This window comes from Panthera onca, chromosome D2 (assembly GCF_046562875.1).
Source record: "Panthera onca isolate mPanOnc1 chromosome D2, mPanOnc1 haplotype 2, whole genome shotgun sequence".
In the NCBI taxonomy this organism is placed as follows: domain Eukaryota; kingdom Metazoa; phylum Chordata; class Mammalia; order Carnivora; family Felidae; genus Panthera; species Panthera onca.
The window spans coordinates 57,221,566-57,239,645 of record NC_138349.1 but is presented as its reverse complement, the minus strand read 5'-3'; the positions used below and the strand labels follow the sequence as shown (position 1 = coordinate 57,239,645).

At 56.6% G+C, this 18,080-nt stretch overlaps 2 protein-coding genes across 3 annotated transcripts in view; one reads left to right on the top strand and one right to left on the bottom strand.

Annotated features, from left to right (window-relative positions):
• The window catches only part of HK1 (hexokinase 1), a 124,210-nt gene extending 122,479 nt beyond the window's left edge, over positions 1-1,731 (top strand). For both annotated transcript variants that reach the window (XM_078434322.2, XM_060642552.3), the window contains one exon: positions 835-1,731. In XM_078434322.2, the coding sequence (XP_078290448.1) occupies positions 835-979 (145 nt within the window). In that variant the 3' untranslated portion in view covers positions 980-1,731. The remainder of the gene's footprint in view (positions 1-834) is intronic.
• A 374-nt stretch (positions 1,732-2,105) lies between these two features.
• On the bottom strand, positions 2,106-17,773 carry TACR2 (tachykinin receptor 2). The gene is made up of 5 exons (XM_060642556.2): positions 16,896-17,773; positions 11,953-12,147; positions 8,503-8,656; positions 6,894-7,090; positions 2,106-3,778 (listed from the first exon to the last, which is right to left on the bottom strand). Exons 1-5 carry the CDS (start codon positions 17,285-17,287, stop codon positions 3,562-3,564), a joined length of 1,155 nt encoding a protein of 384 aa, XP_060498539.1. The 5' UTR covers positions 17,288-17,773; the 3' UTR covers positions 2,106-3,561.
• Between the last annotated feature and the right edge of the window lie 307 nt (positions 17,774-18,080).

Here is an 18,080-nt window from a genome sequence, read left to right as displayed (position 1 = left end):
GGCTCTGGGCTTTGTAGGGAAGAGAGGGGTGCGGAGCGGCCTCGTTATGGTCACGGGTCTGAGACCCCGTGGTCAAGGAGGATGTTTGGCCCCACCTGCCCTTCGATCTACCTCACTTCCCAAAGCTTGGCTCTTAAGAACAGAGCGACGGTATTACTTATTGCCTAAACCGGGGTGCTTTCGCCGGCCAAGAGGGTGCCGCTAATGATCACACTGGGGCCGTCCCGGGTAAGCCGGGCCGCAGCGTCACTCTACTTAGAAGCAACTTCGCCCGAGTCAGGGCAGGCGTGAGCCGCTCACGTCGTGGCCGCGGCCTGGGACTTGCTCCATCCGCACCTGTGTCCGTCCACCGTCATCCCCTGGGGCAGCACACGTGTGCCTTAGAGCTGGGGTTTGGAGCCGCACACACCTGCATGTCATCCTGGCCCCGTCATCGGGAAGCTGTGCTTCGGTGCTTCGCTCTGCCAAGTGTCACCTTCCTCAGGGGGTGACAGCCATCGGCGGGACTGAAAATCACGAGGCTAAGGTGCCGGACGGGCCCTGGCGGTGTTCCAGAGAGGGCAGTGGGACCCCCTCTGGGCGCTCCGCTGCCCTGAGCCACTTCAGCCTGGCCCTGGCGAGACGTACGGTCGCTTATTTTTGGACTCTCGGAAGTTCCTCCCGGCTGAACACTGCGGTGGCGGGATTGGCTGCAAATCCACGGTCGTCCCGACCGTTGTCAAGGAGCCACCTCGCGTGTCCCCTTCTCACTAGGGTCCCGTAGCGTCTCCGCGCGGGTCCGGTGTCCCTTCTCTTCTCCACCTACCCTTCTCCTCTGTGTGTTGTCTCTTCCAGCTTCTCGAGAATCATGCACCAAACCGTGCAGGAGCTGTCACCGAACTGCAACGTGTCCTTCCTCCTGTCCGAAGACGGCAGTGGCAAGGGGGCTGCCCTCATCACGGCCGTGGGCGTCCGGCTCCGGGAAGAAGCGAGCAGCTAAGAGTACCGGCCCCCGGCCTGCTGTCCTTCCAGCGCTCCTCTCTTCAGGCGGCGACCCCCTGTCCCTCCCAGCGAGCTGTGCCGGGAGACCCCGGCGCCAGGGCCCGCCTCGCCGCAGCGGGGAGGGAGACCCAAGCCAGCTAATGGCGCATAACGTAGGGTACAAAATAGAGCGCGTGCTGTCGATAATCTCTCCCCACTCCGGCCCCTCCTCGTCTGCCCCCGCCACTCTGCATGATCCGATTTCTACCCGGTCGTACGCTCCCCGTGTGTGAAGTTTAGTGGCGTCCGTTTCCAGTTTCTGCATTCGTCCTACAGAGTTATTTATTGGCCCAAGGTGAAAAGTCGCACCATCTGGCAGGCCTCCTGGGCCTCCGCAGCCCGTCCTTGGGGACACATCCCCTGTGTGAAACGTATTATCACCAGCAGACACTGCCGGGACTCCCTCCCCGGGGGAACCTTAGCTGCTTCCTCCCGTCCCAGCGCCCACTGCTGTCTGGCGTCCCGAGGTTGCCCTCAAGACGTGTCAGTGCCACTGAATCGTGTGTCCGTGGAACTGGTCAGAGCCATGCCGTGACAGTCTTGCATTCTGTCTGTCTTGTTGCGGGGGGGGGAGGTGGGCAGTTCTGCGGGTAAATGTCTCGTCTCCTTTGGGTAAAAGGAACCAAACCGACAAACAGTGCCCCCATTGGAATTTCCCATTGCTTTTGTGAGCCATGTTGTATGACCTAGTAAACTTTGTACCAATTCAAAGACCCGAGTGATGCTTGATGGCTGGAGAGCGGGGAGGACACGGGGTGGGGGAGGCGGTGAACACCAAGCCCTGGGGATTCTGGGTCGGGGGAAGAGTCTGACGTGAAGATCATGTTCTTCAGCCCCCCAGCCTTCTTCTGGGACAACCACCTCTACTCTCTGCAAGGGTGACAGAACTAGCCTCTCCCCTTGTTTTCCAGCACCTGTCTGGCCACCTCCTGCCCCGGCCCAGGGTCCCACCCCCGCACCTTTAAGAAGGTAGAGCGATGGAAAGCCTCTGTCCCCCAGGGCCTTCCAGAGGCTGTTTGGCTTTAATGAGAGGACAGTGCAACTCTGGTCTCCCTACTGCCATCCCCAGGGAGACCCCGCCCTTGGTCACCCTCTGCCAAGAGAACAGACGATGTAGGCCCCCTGTTCCAGCACAGATGAAGTCTCGCAGCAGGCCCGGGCTAGCAGGTTGCCCGCGTTGTCCTCCTCTCTCACTTTTAATGAATCCCTTCTCCAGGAAGTTGATCTTCCTCTGACCCTTCCACCCCTACCCGACCTCAACCTTGAGGTTGCTGTTCTACCCCACGGCTCATCAACAGATCCCACATCGGTCTGCACCTGGTGATCGAGGTGCCACGTGATTCTCCCAAGCCACGACTCCAGCCCTACATGGCTTCCTCCAGGACTAACTGCACGTTCCCTTGGCATGTCAAGAGCGGAGTCCCTTTATTTGGTGCTGCCAGTCCCTATGGCACAGTGATCTTTGTGGGCAACACGGCATTAAACTCTCTTGCTGTGCATTTACAGCGTTATGTGGTTCTTCCGGAGGGGCGGGGGGTGTGCAGGGTGAGTCGGCAAGCGGGGAGAAGGATGTCCTTGCGGTGGACTGGGCCGGGCCTGGAGCTCTCTGGGAGTCGAGACGGTCGGCGTTCTCTGCCCGTCACCTTCTTGTTGCTGGAGCGAGGGTGAAGGCTGGTGCCCACTTCCTGGAGGCATTCGTGTGAAATCGCCGGCTTGGTGTTGAGAAAAATCACGGTGACTGTTTATGAAGCGCTTAACACGTGTTTGGCATGCTAGTTCATGGTGACTGGTCTGAGGCAACGCAGCTGAGGCTCCTTTTGACTCAACCACCACCTCCACTGAGCTGGATCTGCGTTCAGATGCTGAAGCAGAGAAGCCCCGGTCGGATCCACTCACAGCCTTTGCAAAATAAGAAGCTTCCTCCCTGTGTCCGTAGCCTGATCATAAATCAGTGGGTGCTGCCCACGGGTGTTCAGTTTGGTTTAACCAATATTTATAAAAACGTGAGCCAAACTGTACATACAAGTCTGGAAGCCCCACAAGTTTGGATTTCTGGCGTGTCTCGAGAGATTTAGAAGGTCTGGCAACCGTGGGCCCCCATTACCACACGGCGACATTTGTCTGGAGCTGATCGGCAGCTGTCCCCTTGGCCCTCCAGCTGCCACGGTACCCGGAACTCCCTGTTACCCCAACGCTGGAAGTCGGTTGCCTTTTATCACAGTTGCCGCGTTTCTTTTATACCGGATCCAGTCCACTCATTAAGTTGTGTGCTCCAGGAAGACTTCGGGGCGTGCGGCACCTGGATTAGACCAGCGTTAGCTTACACCGTCTTCTTTGACTCTTCCTGGCTGCCGTGAAGCACGGTCAGGGGTGACTGGGCCCTCTCAAGAGTTAGCACCCACTGCAGAGTTCCTGGCCCCATCTTGTCTCTCCACGGATGTGCTGAAGGCTGGGGCGTGGGTCAGACTTTCACATCTGGACCTCTCAACTGGCTACTTCTCAAAGGGTGCGAAGCCTGACCCAGCAGCCAGGCACAAGGCTTCAGGGTTCAGTAGGCAGCCCGTCTTGGGGACCCCCGGCCGGCCCGTTGGTAGCCTCGGAGGGGGCTGTGTCCCCAGCCATGAAAAAAGTCTCTTTAGTGTGACACCTGTTGACCTTCACAGAGAGGGATGGAGTGTGAGTCAGCTCAATCTTATCCTCCTCAGTCGCCGTGACCCATGGGCAGCAACGGAAAGCAAGCCGGAATCCGGAGCGAAACCTGAGAGACAGAGGGTCACGTGGAGCAGAGGGGTGAGGGGGCAGTTACAGGAACTGCCCTGCGGCTGTCCCCCGCGGGAATTTTGCGCTCTCCTAATTGCCCATCATGGTTCACTATCTCTTGGGAGACACACTCCTCAGCGGATTTGATTTTTGGAAACATCCAGAAGTAATCTGGAGCTAAGTCTAGTGACCGAAGTGGGTGACGAAGCCAAATCAGACCATTTGTTATTACAGACAAAAAGAAACCAAATACGATTTAAAGAAACAACAGAGTTTTTTTGTTTGATTTGTTAATTGGCCCCTAAAGGAGTTTTCTAGAGGAGTCTTAAGAAATCTGGGCTTTGGCAGTGTTGGGTGCGGTAAAGACGCTCTCCCAAGGGGGCTGCTTTGAAAGAAAATCCTAGTTTGGGTACATTTGCTTAAAAAAGAATTCTCCCCATGACCACACTAAAATCTAAATTAGAAGGGGAAGCAGACAGGGGCGCCTGGGTGCCTCAGTCTGTTAAGCGACCGACTTCAGCCTGGGTCATGATCTCACTAGTTCCCTAGTTCAAGCCCCGCATCAGCCTCTGTGCTGACAGCTCGGAGCCCGGAGCCTGCTTCAGATTCTGTGTCTCCCTCTCTCTCTGCCCCTCCCCGGCTCGTGCTCTGTCTCTATATCACTCAAAAATAATAAAAACATTAAAAAAAAAAAAAAAAAGAAAAAGAAGGGGGAGCAGACAATGGAGGAAATGGGCTGGCAGAGAACACTGGCCTGTCAGAGAGGAGCAGAAATCAGTGAGACCCTGGGTGACAGCCCAGGGGACACAGGGTTCCATGTTCCAGAAGAGCAGGCCTGACTTTGGTTCCTCACCTTGTAGCTCTGTAAGATTCCATGGGGCGGGGGGCCCAATAAATGTCTCTATTGTGGGAGCTTCTCGGCCTCTGCCCCTTCCGCCCACACCCAGCATGTCCCACCCGGAGCTCCCCCTCCTCCCCTCCCACCCCTGCCCCCGTGGCCGTCCTTCCGGCTGCTCATGCCCAGAACCCGGAGCCGTCCGTCCTTACCTTCTCTCACATGCCGCCTCCCCTCCATCATTCTGTTGGCTCTACCTTAGTAACATCCAGACTCTGACTACTTGTCACCCCAGTCTGAAACCCCCGTCTCTCACCTGGATCCCTGCAACAGCCTTCCCATCCCCTGCTGCTCTGCCCGCCCCGCGGTCGTCCAGTTCCAACGCGCTGCCAGGCGATTCTTTTAAAAGGCAAGTCAGAGTACGCGTCTCTCCAACTCAGCTCCGCTGGGCTCCTCTCGGCAGAGTAGCGGCCCAAGTCCTTATCTCGACCGCAGGACCTTGCCTTGGCTGTTCCCTCCGCTCGGAGTCCTTCCCCAGACAGCTAGGCCTCAATAAGGCCTACTCTGACCATCCTGTAACGCGGCGCTCCCCCGGCACCTCCTGCCGTCCCTTCCCCAGCTCTGGTTTTCCTCTTTCCCCTAGAACTTCCCACCTGATACACTGTGTGACTCACGGACTCATTACGCTTGCTTATTGTCTGTCTCCCCACTAGCATGTGAGCGTCTCGAGGGAAGGAATCATCTGCTTTCGCGCACTGGTGTGTCCCAGGTGCCTGGAACAGTGCGGGCACATGTAGCCACTTGTGAGCGTATTGTGAATGAATGAAGGCTGCTGCCAGGAGCACCGGTCCTGCTCTAGAGCTAGTGTCACCAACTACTGAAGATTCTGAGGTTATTTCAGAAATGCGTAGAGCCTGGGGAGTTGTTCAGACTCTCGGGGACTGTCACTGGGTAACAGGGGAGTGACCAATGCACAGACACGCGGTGCTGGGGGCCCCTCCCTGATGTGACAGTCCCTGTCTCCAAGCTCTTCTATAAGCTGCCTCAAGGGAAATGTGTGGTGTGGTGTTAAGGTTACAGGCCTTGGAGATACATGCAATCCTGGCCCTGTTGCTTTGTGTATACAGTTCAGGAGTCTTCCTTTCTGAGGCTCCATTTCCTCATCTGTAAAATGGGGATAACACCTCCCTTCCTCCTATTATCTACTTTTTATCTCTCCGTGGACAGTGGAGGGTTTTGTCACCCATTAAACACACACACACACACACACACACACACACACACAAACAAAAAAAACCCAGAATTTTCTCACTTCCTTCCGGCCCGCCCCAGGCACGTGGGATATCTGAGCAACAAAGACCCTGATGGCATCACGAGTGACCTGGACACACGGGCAGCGGGTGGTAAAAGGCATGAACACAGAGGCCCAACCTTGCCCGACGTCACTGTCTGGTTGAGACCAGGCCTCCCTGTCCACCTCTCATCTCCTCTTACCTGACCCTCCCTCAGGGATTCCTGAGCCTGACGAGCCCACTCTGCAGCAGGGCACCTGGGTGCTGGGTTCCTACCTGGGCCACCGCCTTCCACCTCCCCTAGGGCCCCAGAGCAAACACCAGCCCCTCTGTGGGCCTCCAATTCCCCAGACGTACAGGGCTGGGAGCACCAGGTGTGTCTGAGGGAGGAGTAAGAACTTGGTGCCTTCCTCCCTGGCTGACTGCCAAGGTCACTCCTCCTGCCCTTTGAGGGCAGGAAATGCACTGTAACCTACCCAGGGAGCAGCCTGCTCTCTCTCCAGTCCTGGCCCTGGGGCCCCGACTGAGCTCTTCCTACTGTGGGGTTGGTGCTGCTCACCTGGCCCAAGGAAAGTCCTTGGCTCTTCGTCATTGCAGAAAGCTCTTAAAAATGTCAGGGCAGAATAAGTCCCCACCTCCTTTACCCAGCTCCTTCCTCCCTCTCTGCCTTTTGGCCTCTCTCTGACCCTACTCCCTCCATCTCTGCCCCTTCTCTCTTCTCCTCGTCCCAAATGTAGGCTCAGAAGAGAGAGCAGGAGCAGACCAACGGTAGGAACTAGGGCCTGGGCAATGGGGCGAGGCTTTGGCGAGGAGGTGGGGCTCAAGCCAGGCCCAGACCCGAGCGAGGACTGAGCGGTGGGCTCACCGGGGGGATGGCAACCTCCTGTGGGGGCGAGGGGCGCAGGCTCAAGCTGTGCAGGGATGCCCAGATGCGACCAGGCCGGGCCGTGGGGCCCTGAGGGCTGAGGAGAGGGCCAAGGGCTCACCTGTGGTTGAGGCAGCAGTAGATGATGGGATTGTACATGGTGGAGCTCATGGCCAGCCAGAAGAGCGCCAGGTACACCTGTTGGATGAACTTGTGGTAGTAGATGTCCTCCTGGAAGCTGCCCAAGATGAAGTAGAAGTGGTAGGGCAGCCAGCAGACGGCAAAGGTCACCACCACCAGCACCATGGTCTTCACAAACTGGGCCGGGAGAGGCTCAGGTCACTCCTCAGCCTGGAAGCCCCCTGCCCCCCCCAACCCTCCAAGGGTGGCAGCAGGGCACCCCTCAGGCCAGTTTGGGAAGCCCTCGAGTCCCCTGGAACACACACCGCCTTGACTCCCGGGCCCTGCACCTCGGGGCTCTTGTTCAGGCCCGCCCCTCTGCCCACACTGCTGTCCTCAAGTCCTTGAGGCCCAGCTCAGTGGCCACCTCCTCTAGCAGGTGTCCCGACCCCTGACTCAGAGCAGCTCCCCTCCCTGGACGGTGGGTGAGCTCTAGCTCTTAACCCCATCCTTGGGGGGCTCCCCTCTGCCAGCTAAGGGTTCCCAGGTGCCCCTCTGCCTGGGATCTGTGTCTGCCACAGCCCTTCTATCCGTAGGTAGTGAGACTCTAGTCGGGGACCCCAGCCTCTGCCCGGGGGCCTGCTCCCTGACCTTTCTCCCTTCCCGGCCTGGTCTCTGCAGGCCCTCCTGAGTGTGGGCCAGTACCCCAGGGGGAATGGAGGGCAAGTGGAGGCCAGCTCTTCATGAGGAGGGACATTCAGATGGTCCCTGATGTCATGAGGAGGGATGTCCAATGTCATGAGGAGGGACATTCATCCCATATCCCATCACCTCCCTGAATTGCCCTGTGAAAAATGCCTAGTAGCAGACATGAAGCCTCAAAGACATGAGACTTTGACCTGATACATGATGGGATTAACCATTACCTCCCCCTGGATGCCTAACAGGAAGGGGCCACGGCAAAGATCAGCTTTGACTGGGAGAGACGGGAGGATGTCTGAATCACAGACTCCTTGGGGGGGGCCCTGAATGGCAGGAGGAGGGGGCACGCCGGCCCTTGGGTTGGAAATGGAATGCAGACTGGATACAGCTGGACTCCAACCCAGTCTCCAAGAGCTCGGAGGTCTCCAGTTCCAACATTTGAGAATTCTCCTGTGATTCTATACGGGAGCCTCCTGTGCTTTTGTGGGGCTTCTTAAATTCAACATTTCGATTTCTCAAAACGTCTGAGATTTCTGAGAATCTATTATTCTAAGATTCTTGGGAGTATCTGAAATTCCGTGGGGTTTTAGGATTCTCCGATTCTCGTGACATTCTGGGAAGTTCCTTTAACTTCGTATTTGGCCAAAGGCCAAAGGCAAGCTGTCCTCCCGGGAAGAACTAACTCAGGCTCTGTTCAGGGACTGGGGACCGGGCAAGTTAGGGTGGATCCTGTTCTCACCCGCACCCCCCGCAGGGGCGGGCTGCGAGCCCGGAAGGGTGAGGCCCCGAGGCGGGGCCCAGACAGGAGCTTTGAGACCTTCTGGGGGCCGGACATGGGGGGGCGGGGGAGCGGAACACAGTGAGGGCAGAGGCACCGCCCCCCGCCGAGCACCGCCCCCGGCGCCCACCTTCTTCTTGGCCTGCAGGTGGCGCAGGCTGGCGCCGTGCGTCTGGTGCCTGGGGACCTCGCGTCTCCAGAGCGTGAGGCCGATGACACTGTAGGCGAAGAGCATCACCACGAGAGGCAGCACGTAGATGAGGGCGATCACCACGAGGTGGTACCTGGAGGGAGAGCCAAAGGCCTGGGCACGGGACGGCCCGGGGGCGACTTCGGCATCCGTCAGCGCTCAGTCCCCCGGACCCCGCGAGCGTCCCTAAGCCAACTCTGGGCTAGCCACCCTGGACCACCTCCCAAGCCTTGATTTAACTTAAAAATTTTAAAAAGGCAACACGGGCTAGCATTTATGCCCAAAGAGGGCTTCCCTTGCTGCAAAAGAGACACCAGCGTTTTCTCCCCTGCGTCCCTCCAGGTGACAAATACTACCAAAAAAGGAAATAGCTAGGAATGAAAAAGTTAACCAAATAGTACATTTGTTTAACATTTAAAATGCCATTAAGCACAAAGGAGGAAGTAAAATCACTCATTGCATCCTCACCACGGTAATAATTTGGACTATTTTCTTCCAGAATCCTGCGTATATATGACATGTGTATGTGCACCTGTATTAGATAGATTATATATATAGTCTGTATCTGCATCTGTCTGTCTGGAGACGTAGATTTTTCTGGAGTTGACATGCTTCCACCCTGCACCGGCAGCCTTATCAGGGAACGGGGCAGCGACAACAGAGTCACTACAGGACATTGGTCATCTCTCCCTGCCCATCAGCATTGGGTTGGGAACATGGCTCATGCCAGCAGACCTTCTCTCGCACCACCTTCGAGCAAGTGGCCCCGAATGCCACTGACGTTTCCTCATCTAGCCCCCGTGGAGAGCAAGCCGGGCTGTGTTGAGCCGTGTCTCTTCCTTTTGGAAAGATGGTGTGAAGGAGATGTGTGCTGGCCACGCCAGTGTCTGAGTGACGCTGCAGCTCGTCTCCAACAGGGCCTGGGTGGGGGCACCTCGTGAAAGGGCCTGAGACCCGTGGCCTTGCCACGTGACCTTTTCCTGCGAGGGCTGAAGTGTTCCCAAGGCCCCCACCCCCCATGACCCGTGCGCCGGCCGGTTTCGAGAGGTGCTGCCACCGAGAGGGAGGGGAGCGGGTGGCTCCAGCAAATGTCTTCCCTAAAAGAATTTTAGAATTCTGCTTGCTTGCTCTTGGGGACTGCCAGACCCCGGGCTCCTCAGCTAGTCCTGCTGTGGAGCAAGTAAGGGCAGGGAGGAGCAGTGAGGTCACAGAGTATTTGAGCTAGATAGACCTTGGGGATCAGCAGGGCCACCAGCCTCGGTGTCTGGAGGGAAACAGAGCCCCAGAGAGGCGCAGAAAGTCTGTGACACATGAAACAGCTCTACAGATTTAATCACTACCAAAAAACGATTTCCCTATCACTAGAGGTCAGCTCTGTGAAGCCAGAACTGAGTTCTTGGTCAGCCTCTAACTTCTAAGGGTGACCTCAGGCAAGTCTGCTCTCTCCCTTAGTCTCAGTTTCCCCATTTGTAATGCCTAAGGTCCTTCCCAAGTATGAGGGATATCACTCTGTTGCCTTTCCTTGGGACACGGTTCAGGATAGGAATTCACCCTGGGCTAGGTTCCTACACAGAGGGGAGCACCAAGGGGCTGTGGGGGTCATCTGGGGCCTGCCCCAGATCAGGAATGCGTCCTTTCATTGCCTGGATTTGTGTGTGTGTGTTGATTTTAGGGATCTATGCGCATTTTCCTGGAGGGGGCATCTGTAATTTCACCAGATTCCGATACACCCAGGATGTGTGCCTGTGAGGGTGGAGCCCTCAAGTGTCCCCACCCAAGAACAAAGACTACATTCTCACACAGAAGACCAGGCTTTGCCCAAATCCTCACGGAATTCTAAGTAACACCGAAGTAGACTTCCTGTTTTTTCTTGGCGCCTGAATCAGGGTCGGAACTCACCATCCCCAGAGAGCTGGTGCTGGGTGCCCTGAGTTATTATTCCTGGTCCCCTCTCCGGGCCCCTTCTTAGGCAGAAAGGCGTGTGTTAAGGCGGAGAAACACTGCCCCCCAGTGGTCAGTCACAAAATATTCTGCTCTCCACCCTTCCCTGAGCCTTCGGTACGGGGACCTTGCCCTTGGGGGCAGGGCAGGGGTCGGGGAGCGGAATAGAGTTAAGGGCAGAGGCCGCCCTCAAAACTCGTCAGTCCCCGGGAACAGGCTTCTCAGGCTTCTTGCCTAGCACTGAAGGCCACAGCGAGGCCCTCTTCTGGCTGGTGCTTGGGGCAGATGGAAACCGTGCAGGGGCGGGCGATGGGGGAGGGGTGTTAAAGGAGGCGGAGGGTGGGGGCTGTGTTGCCATGGTGACCTGGCAGCCCTCCGCCAAAGCCTCCGCATCCTCCTGCTTGGGGCAGCTGGGCCTCTGTTGGACTAAATCTGCCACCTCCACGTTTGTTTTCATGTGTCCCCTGCTTCAACGACTACATAGTGGGTGCCAGTTCCGTGCCAGGTGCGGCGCTAACGGCGTCATATACATTTTCTCGCGCATGCTCACAGCAACTTTCCAACGAGTTCTCTTCCGAGTTACCGCCTACGAGAGGAGCCAAAGGGTCAGAAAGGTCAAGTGACTATGAGGGACAGGGCAGGACTCTGCCCCAACTACTGACTTGCAAAACCTCAGCAAATTCTCTATCCTCTGCTAAACCGCCAGGCCACGCATGGGGGTGGGGGTGGGGGGTCCACGCGGTGAGAACTGGGCACACTGAGGCCCAGCAAGGGAAAGGACTTACCCAGGGTCACACAATGGCTGGCCCGGGCCTGCGTTCTTCTTCCTAGTCTCCCCCACTCGTGGTGGCCACTCAGCGTGAGGCGGGCACCAGACATCCCCCGGAAAACATCCCCGGCTCGGTCACCTGCCCTTTCTTTCTGCCTCAGTACCCTGAGCATTCGCGGTGGCCTCCCCCAAACACACACCTGTGCGCGCACACACTTCCACACACACGCGCAGACGTCAGTGGGAGCCGCGTGCCCACACACCCGGTGTCCCACGCACATGTGCACACGGGCGTGTCCTCATTTGAGGATGCATGTGTCCTTGTCTAAGTAGCCGTGTGGGGAGGCAGTGGTGAGCTCTCAGGCAGGACCGCCTGGGTTTAAACCCTCGTTTCACCACCTGCTGGCTCTGGGACCTTGGGCCTATTAGTTTTTAGGGCTTCAGCGTCCTCATTTGAAACCTGGGACTAATACTACATGTGTCCCCGGTAGTGTTAGGGGAGTGAAGTGGCTTCATGTATGTCAAGCCCAACACGTGGTACGTGCTAAGTGAAACTGTTAGCACAGACAGGTACTCACGTAATCCCAAGCGCTCACAGACACCTGCACCCGTACGTGCACACACACACACACACACACACACACACACACACACTATGGTCCCCACGGCCCAGGCCTTACAAAAGGAGCATCTTGCCGCCATTGTCTTCGGGCCAGACCACCGCACACTTGGTGGCGCCCTGGTCCGTGGTGATGGTGGAGTAGAAGCACTGGGGGAAGGCGAGGGCCAGGGCCAGCAGCCAGATGCCTGCAATAACTGCTCTGGTGCCGCGGGCTGAGAGCCGCGGCTGGAAGGGGTGGACGATGGCCACGTACCTGTGAGCAGAGTGCTGTGTGAGTGGCGGGCACCCCTCCCCCCGGCCAGAGCCCCATTTCCCACGCCGTGCTGGGCCCCTGCAGAGAGCCACCTGGGCTGGTGACTCTCCCACAGCCACACAGCAGCCAGTGCCCGAAAACCCCAGGCCAGGCCTCACCTCATCGCCTCCCTGGGGGCGGACTTACTCTCAAATGGCCACCAGAGGGCGGTGTGGCCACACTGGAAGTCCACTCAAAACAGTTGCCAAAAGCCACCGGGCCCCTTGGCCCTATGCTGTCCCTCTTCTGCTCAGAAACCTTAGCGGAACCCGACAGTCTCCCGGACACAGCCCAAACCAGCCCTGCCTGTCGGCTTTCTGCAGGGGTGGAAATGCTCCATATATAAACTGTCCTGTTCAGTAGCCATAACCACACATGGCCATGAACACTGGAAGTGTGGCTAATATGACTGAGGAACAGAGTTTTAAGTTTTAACTAATTCAAATGTAAATAGGCACATGGTTAGGTTACCAGACACAGCAGGCCCAAACCTTTAAACTCGGCATTCAAGGCCCTCTGCACATGGCCAACGCACTTACTTTCTCACCTCCTGTGCCACTGCTTCCCGCACCTTCCCTGGCTCATTCTGGTCAAGGAACAGCCCTGCCTGTGTGACCCTCTGTAGGGGGCATTTCTTCCTCCTCAGCCTGAAATTTCTCCTTCCACTCTGGATTCACTAAAGTCCAAGTGAAAAGTCACCTCTTCCAAGAAGTCGGCCAGAAACAGGCTTGTCTCTTCAGCTCCTGCCTCTCTCTGGGGGAACCTCTGAGGATTTGAGCTGCTGTTTGGCCTGAGTATCTCAGGCAGGGGTTGTTCTCTCCATTTTCTGCACCAGGAGACTGAGGCTTGCAGAAGGGGAAGAACCAGCTGGAAGAGGCAGCACTGGCCCTGAACCAAGTCGTGCAGTTCCCCTCTGCTCCCGGGACCTCTGAAGCCGCTGCGGGAACGTCCAGGAGCCTGGTGGGGCTGAGGCCTCATGGGTCACGGCCCTGACCAAGGAAGGGAGAGCTGGGGGTAGCCGCCGGCTTCCAAGGTCAAAGGATCCAAAGAGCACCATCCACCAAAGACACGGGACCCCACACTGCTTCTCTTATGCTGTGCCCTGTGACCGGGGGCTTTGGTTGCCGCCTCACAAGAGGGAGGGTGTGGGGCGAGATGGGGGGGCCCTCCTCGGAATACAGTTTTCATGTGAATAAATTACACAGGATTACAAAGACAATCAGTTATACTGGAATACAGTTAGCGAAATATAAAATAGATTTGGGGCACAGCAATATGCACGCTTCTTTATCAACCCACTAAACAAGATCTAGCAGCAAGTCTGGAACCGATGATAGATTTGTTTTTAATATTTATTTATTTTTGAGAGCACGAGTAGGGGAGGGGCAAAGAGTGGTGGGGACAGAGGATCTGAAACCAGCTCTGAGCTGACAGCAGCAAGCCTTACACAGGACTAGAACTCATGAACTATGAGATCATGACCTGAGCCAAAGTCAGACGCTCGACTGACTGAGCCACCCAGGTGCACCACCCCCACCCCTGCTGTCATGGTAACTTTTTAAAAAATTTTTTAAAACATTTATTTATTATTGAGAGACAGAGAGAGACAGAGCATGAGTGGGGGAGGGACAGAGAGAGACGGAGACACAGAATCCGAAGCAGGCTCCAGGCTCTGAGCTGTCAGCACGGAGCCCGACGCGGGGCTCGAACTCACAAACCACGAGATCATGGGGCTCGAACTCACAAACCGCGAGATCATGACCTGAGTTGAAGTAGGACGCTTCACTGACGGCGCCACCCAGGCGCCCCCGTGGTAATTTTTAAGTAGTGACGACTGTAGTCGATGCTTGGAGATTTCTGCACAACAGAGGTATCTGTGATTTCTATCGGTGACGTGGCCCCAGGCACTGCTGGAATCCCAGCAAAATGTGGTTTGTTGCCTCCATTTGGAACAGTGAGTTTTCACCCCCACAGAAGCTGATGACCCCTGGGACTTCTGTGACGGTCTGTGGTCACAAGTTACGCACATCTGGATTGGATGATTGTCGACCCCTCCTTCCTCTGTCTGAGACACTGACCTTCTCCCTTTACTGTGGCCGGGCCCTGGGCCAGCTCTACCCCAAGATGGCCTGGATCTGGGCTGAGTGCCTCAGCAGGACGAGAGGAGTGGCATTTCCTCAGGGGCCTCCTCCCCACAGATGAGGCAGGTGACCAGCGGGCCAACTGGGGGGCTGGGGTTCCCTTGCTGTTCTGGCAGGTGGGGTGGGAAAGAGGAGAGCTTTTTCTCTGTTAGTTGAGGGGCAGCTCTGGGGCTTTGATCTAAATGTGGATCCTGACTTCATCACCTTCCAGCCGTAGGGACTCAAACCACCCTCTTCTGTAAAGTGAGATGACAGTCATTTGAGCCCCTGTGGTTGTCTTGGGAAGGGAATGAGATGCTTGAGAAGTGCCTGCAGGCAGCAGGGGTTTAGGACTTGAAAGTGCCATTATTCCTATGTATTTGTGTCCTTTAAATGCACCAGAGGTGACTTTGGTCCTGGATGACCCCTGGGCCTTCCTCTCTGGGGTTAATCTGAACCTGGAGACAAGGTCTGGACCATAGGATGACCTTGCCCTAAGCAGGGAAGTTGACATCCGCGTGTTCTAGGCACCAGGGGAGTGCTGACTCTGTGCCCCCTGAGCTTTTCTACCCTGTCTCGGTGAGGACGGTCTTTCCTGGGGCCCCTCACGCACACCAGGCACCACCCTGCCACGGGCCTTTGCTGCCGCTGTGCCCTCTCCCTGGATTGATCTTTCCCTAGAGCTCACAGGGCTCTCTCTCTCACCTCCTCCCATCCTGGCTCCAAACCCTCCCCACAGTGGGGCCTACCCCACACCCTGTCTAGCGCTCCAGCCTGCCCCCACCCCAACACACAGCCCGGCACCTGGGGTCCCCTCGCCTCTCCCTGGTATTTTTCCACAGCCCTCATGACTTCAAAATACAACGTACAATTTATTCATGTGTTTATTATTTAAATTCTCACCAGGGCAGCCGTGTTTATCTGTTTTTTGCCCCAATGGCCAGAACAGTATCTGTACATAGTTGGCCTTGAACATATGAATGAATGAAGAAACGAATGGACGGGGCTTCACTGTTAACACCCCAGCCTGAGCTACTATCCTCTCTCACCTGGATTATTGTTCACCAGCCTCTTGCCTGGTCTCCAGACTCCCCCCCCTCCCCACCTTAAAATGCAAGTTCCATGAGGCCTGATTTCAAGGACTATTTTTCCTTCTGGTGTATATTCCCCAATGCCTGAAACAGAGGGAGCACTCGAATATTTGTTGAGTGAATGAGAAGAACTTGTTAGTGGACTTGCAGAGACATCCAGGGGTACTGAGGTGCTTTTGGCGGGGGCAGGGGGTGTGGTCAGATGAGGAGGGACACGCCCCTTCCTGAGAGCTGAGCCTTCTGGGTTCTGGGCCGCTGGCCCTGACCCTGACTTGCTGGCGATCCTGCTTGTCTCTGGCCTCTGTTGGCCTGGGTACAAAATCAGAAGCGTGGCCTAGACCAATGGTTTTCGAACTTTTCTTTTCATTTTTAATTAGTAGAAATACATTTCTCAAATGAAATCTTTAGGGAAACTCCATAGCAAAACAGCCCGGAGCAGACAAGAGCCAGCTGCTGTGTGTCACTGGGCAGACGCCTGGAGATGGAGACTGGGGGGGGTGGGCAGTGGTAGGGGACAGCAGGGCTCATGCCCCTTCAAACCATCCTGACAAGGGATCTGTGTCTCTGAGGGTCCCAGGCCTGCCCCTCCTGGACATACACCTGCTGTCTTTCTGTGTCCCTTTTTGTTTGCTATCTGTCCCAACCATTCTTCCCCAGGGTCACACAGTCCCCTTCTGAGGCCAAACTGTGCCCTGCCTGCCCCAACCAGCTTCAGAAGGACTGCATTTGGCTCCACTGATCACTCCTCCACCCTCCCGGCCTTCAGCAGAAGGCCACAGCCTGCGGCCCCCTGAGAACAGGATTGGGAAAGTAATTGGACCCATTGTAATTGTATGGTAACTGCATGCAATATTAAATCCTTCCCAGTATAATCTATCTAGGAATAGGAAAACAGTATAAGCCATGTCCTTGTAGTAAAAGAAAGACGCCAAAAGAGATCAACTCCAGAGAAGAATACTCTAGAAGTTCCCTAAACACGGCCCTTCTCTCCTGACAGCCTTGAACAACCATCCAGTGCCAAGTTCTTCCTTGGGTCTAACCTTAACTTTGCCTGCTTTGGTTCCATGCTCTTTTGTCTTCCACATGCATACTTTTATTTATTTATTTATTCATTTTTACTAAAATAAATTTTTTTTAAGGTTTATTCATCTTTTAGACCCAGAGAGAGACAGAGTGTGAGCAGGGGAGGGGCAGAGAGAGAGACACACACACACAGAATCCAAAGCAGGTTCCAGGCTCCGAGCTGTCAGCACAGAGCCCCGACTCGGGGCTCAAACCCATGAACCGCGAGATCGTGACCTGAGCCGAAGTCGGATGCTTAACTGACTGAGCCACCCAGGTGCCCCAGATGCACACTTTAAGATCGTGATTGAGTTGGGAGGCAATTCCCTGAGTTCGACTGTTAACTTGCTGTGTGACTATGGACAAGTCACCGGCACTGTCTGAGCCCCGACAAAGTGAGACAGCTTCCCCGGCTTCCCCGCCAGCCCCCTCTTGCCTGTCAGCGGCGATGGCGGTCATGGAGTAGATGCTGACGAACATGGCCGTGATGGGGAAGAGGTTCTGGAAGTGGCAGAAGGCACGGCCGAAGTACCAGATGTTGTGGCTGGCGTAGACGAAATTGAAGGCGGCATTGAAGGCAGCCATGCAGAGGTCAGCGAGGGCCAGGTTGACAATGAAATAATTGGTGACCGTGCGCATCCTCTGGTGGGCCAGGATGATCCAGATGACCGTGGCATTGCCCGTCACGGCCACCAACACCAGGGCCAGGTAGGCCGTGGCCCACAGCGCCAGCTGCCAGCCGGGCATGGAGAAGGCCGTGATGCCCGTGGCGTTGCTCTCAAGGTCGGGCGAGATGTTGGCATCAGTCACAAAATCACAGGCCGCCATGGCGGCCTCTGGGTCTGGGATGAGGGGCCTGACTCCTCGCTCCTCCTGAGCCCTGACGCCCTGCCCAGATATGCTAGAGAAGAAGGGTCCTCTTGGGTGCGTGCGTATGTGGGGGACAGAGGCGTAGGTGCAAAGCCAGGCACGTCAGGGGGGACAGGGGGTCACTCCCAAGCCTCGAGCGGAGATGAGGTTAGGCTGAGCAGACAGCCGGGTCCACAGCCATTCGCATTTCAGACTCCCATGTCCTGGCCAGACTTCTCACATGTCCCATGCAAATCTAGAATCTAAGGCACAGTTTCAGAGCAGGAAACATCCTGGTAAATCATCTGGGTCGGATGAGGTGAGCACAGAGCTGTGGCCTTGGCATTCCGCAGGTCAGCTGCCCAGCAGGCTTTGCTCCGGGCTGTGGGGTGCGGGCAGGGCTGGGGTCCGGGACATGCTCACCGTGCTGCCATCTGCCAGCCCCGGAGCCTCTGTCCTCCCTGCCGCTCCCCCAGGCAGGGCGGGTGAGGGCCTTGGCAGAGGTGCGGCTTGCTCACGAGGTGTGACTTTGGCTCCCGCCCCTCGTCCCACCCCCTGCTGGGATGGCCCAGCCTTGTCTCTTGAGAAAAGATTCAGGACCGGCTGGGGGGGGACAGGGAGGGAACCAGGGGGGGCAGGGCTGGGGGCTGGCACGCAGGCGTGGTCCTGGGGTGGGGGGCTCCTTCATACTTAGCCCAGGCCAGGAGCTACACGCCTGGCAGGCTGGGCGGGGTTGGGGTCCGCCTGGGTTACTCCAGGCAAGTCTCTTAAG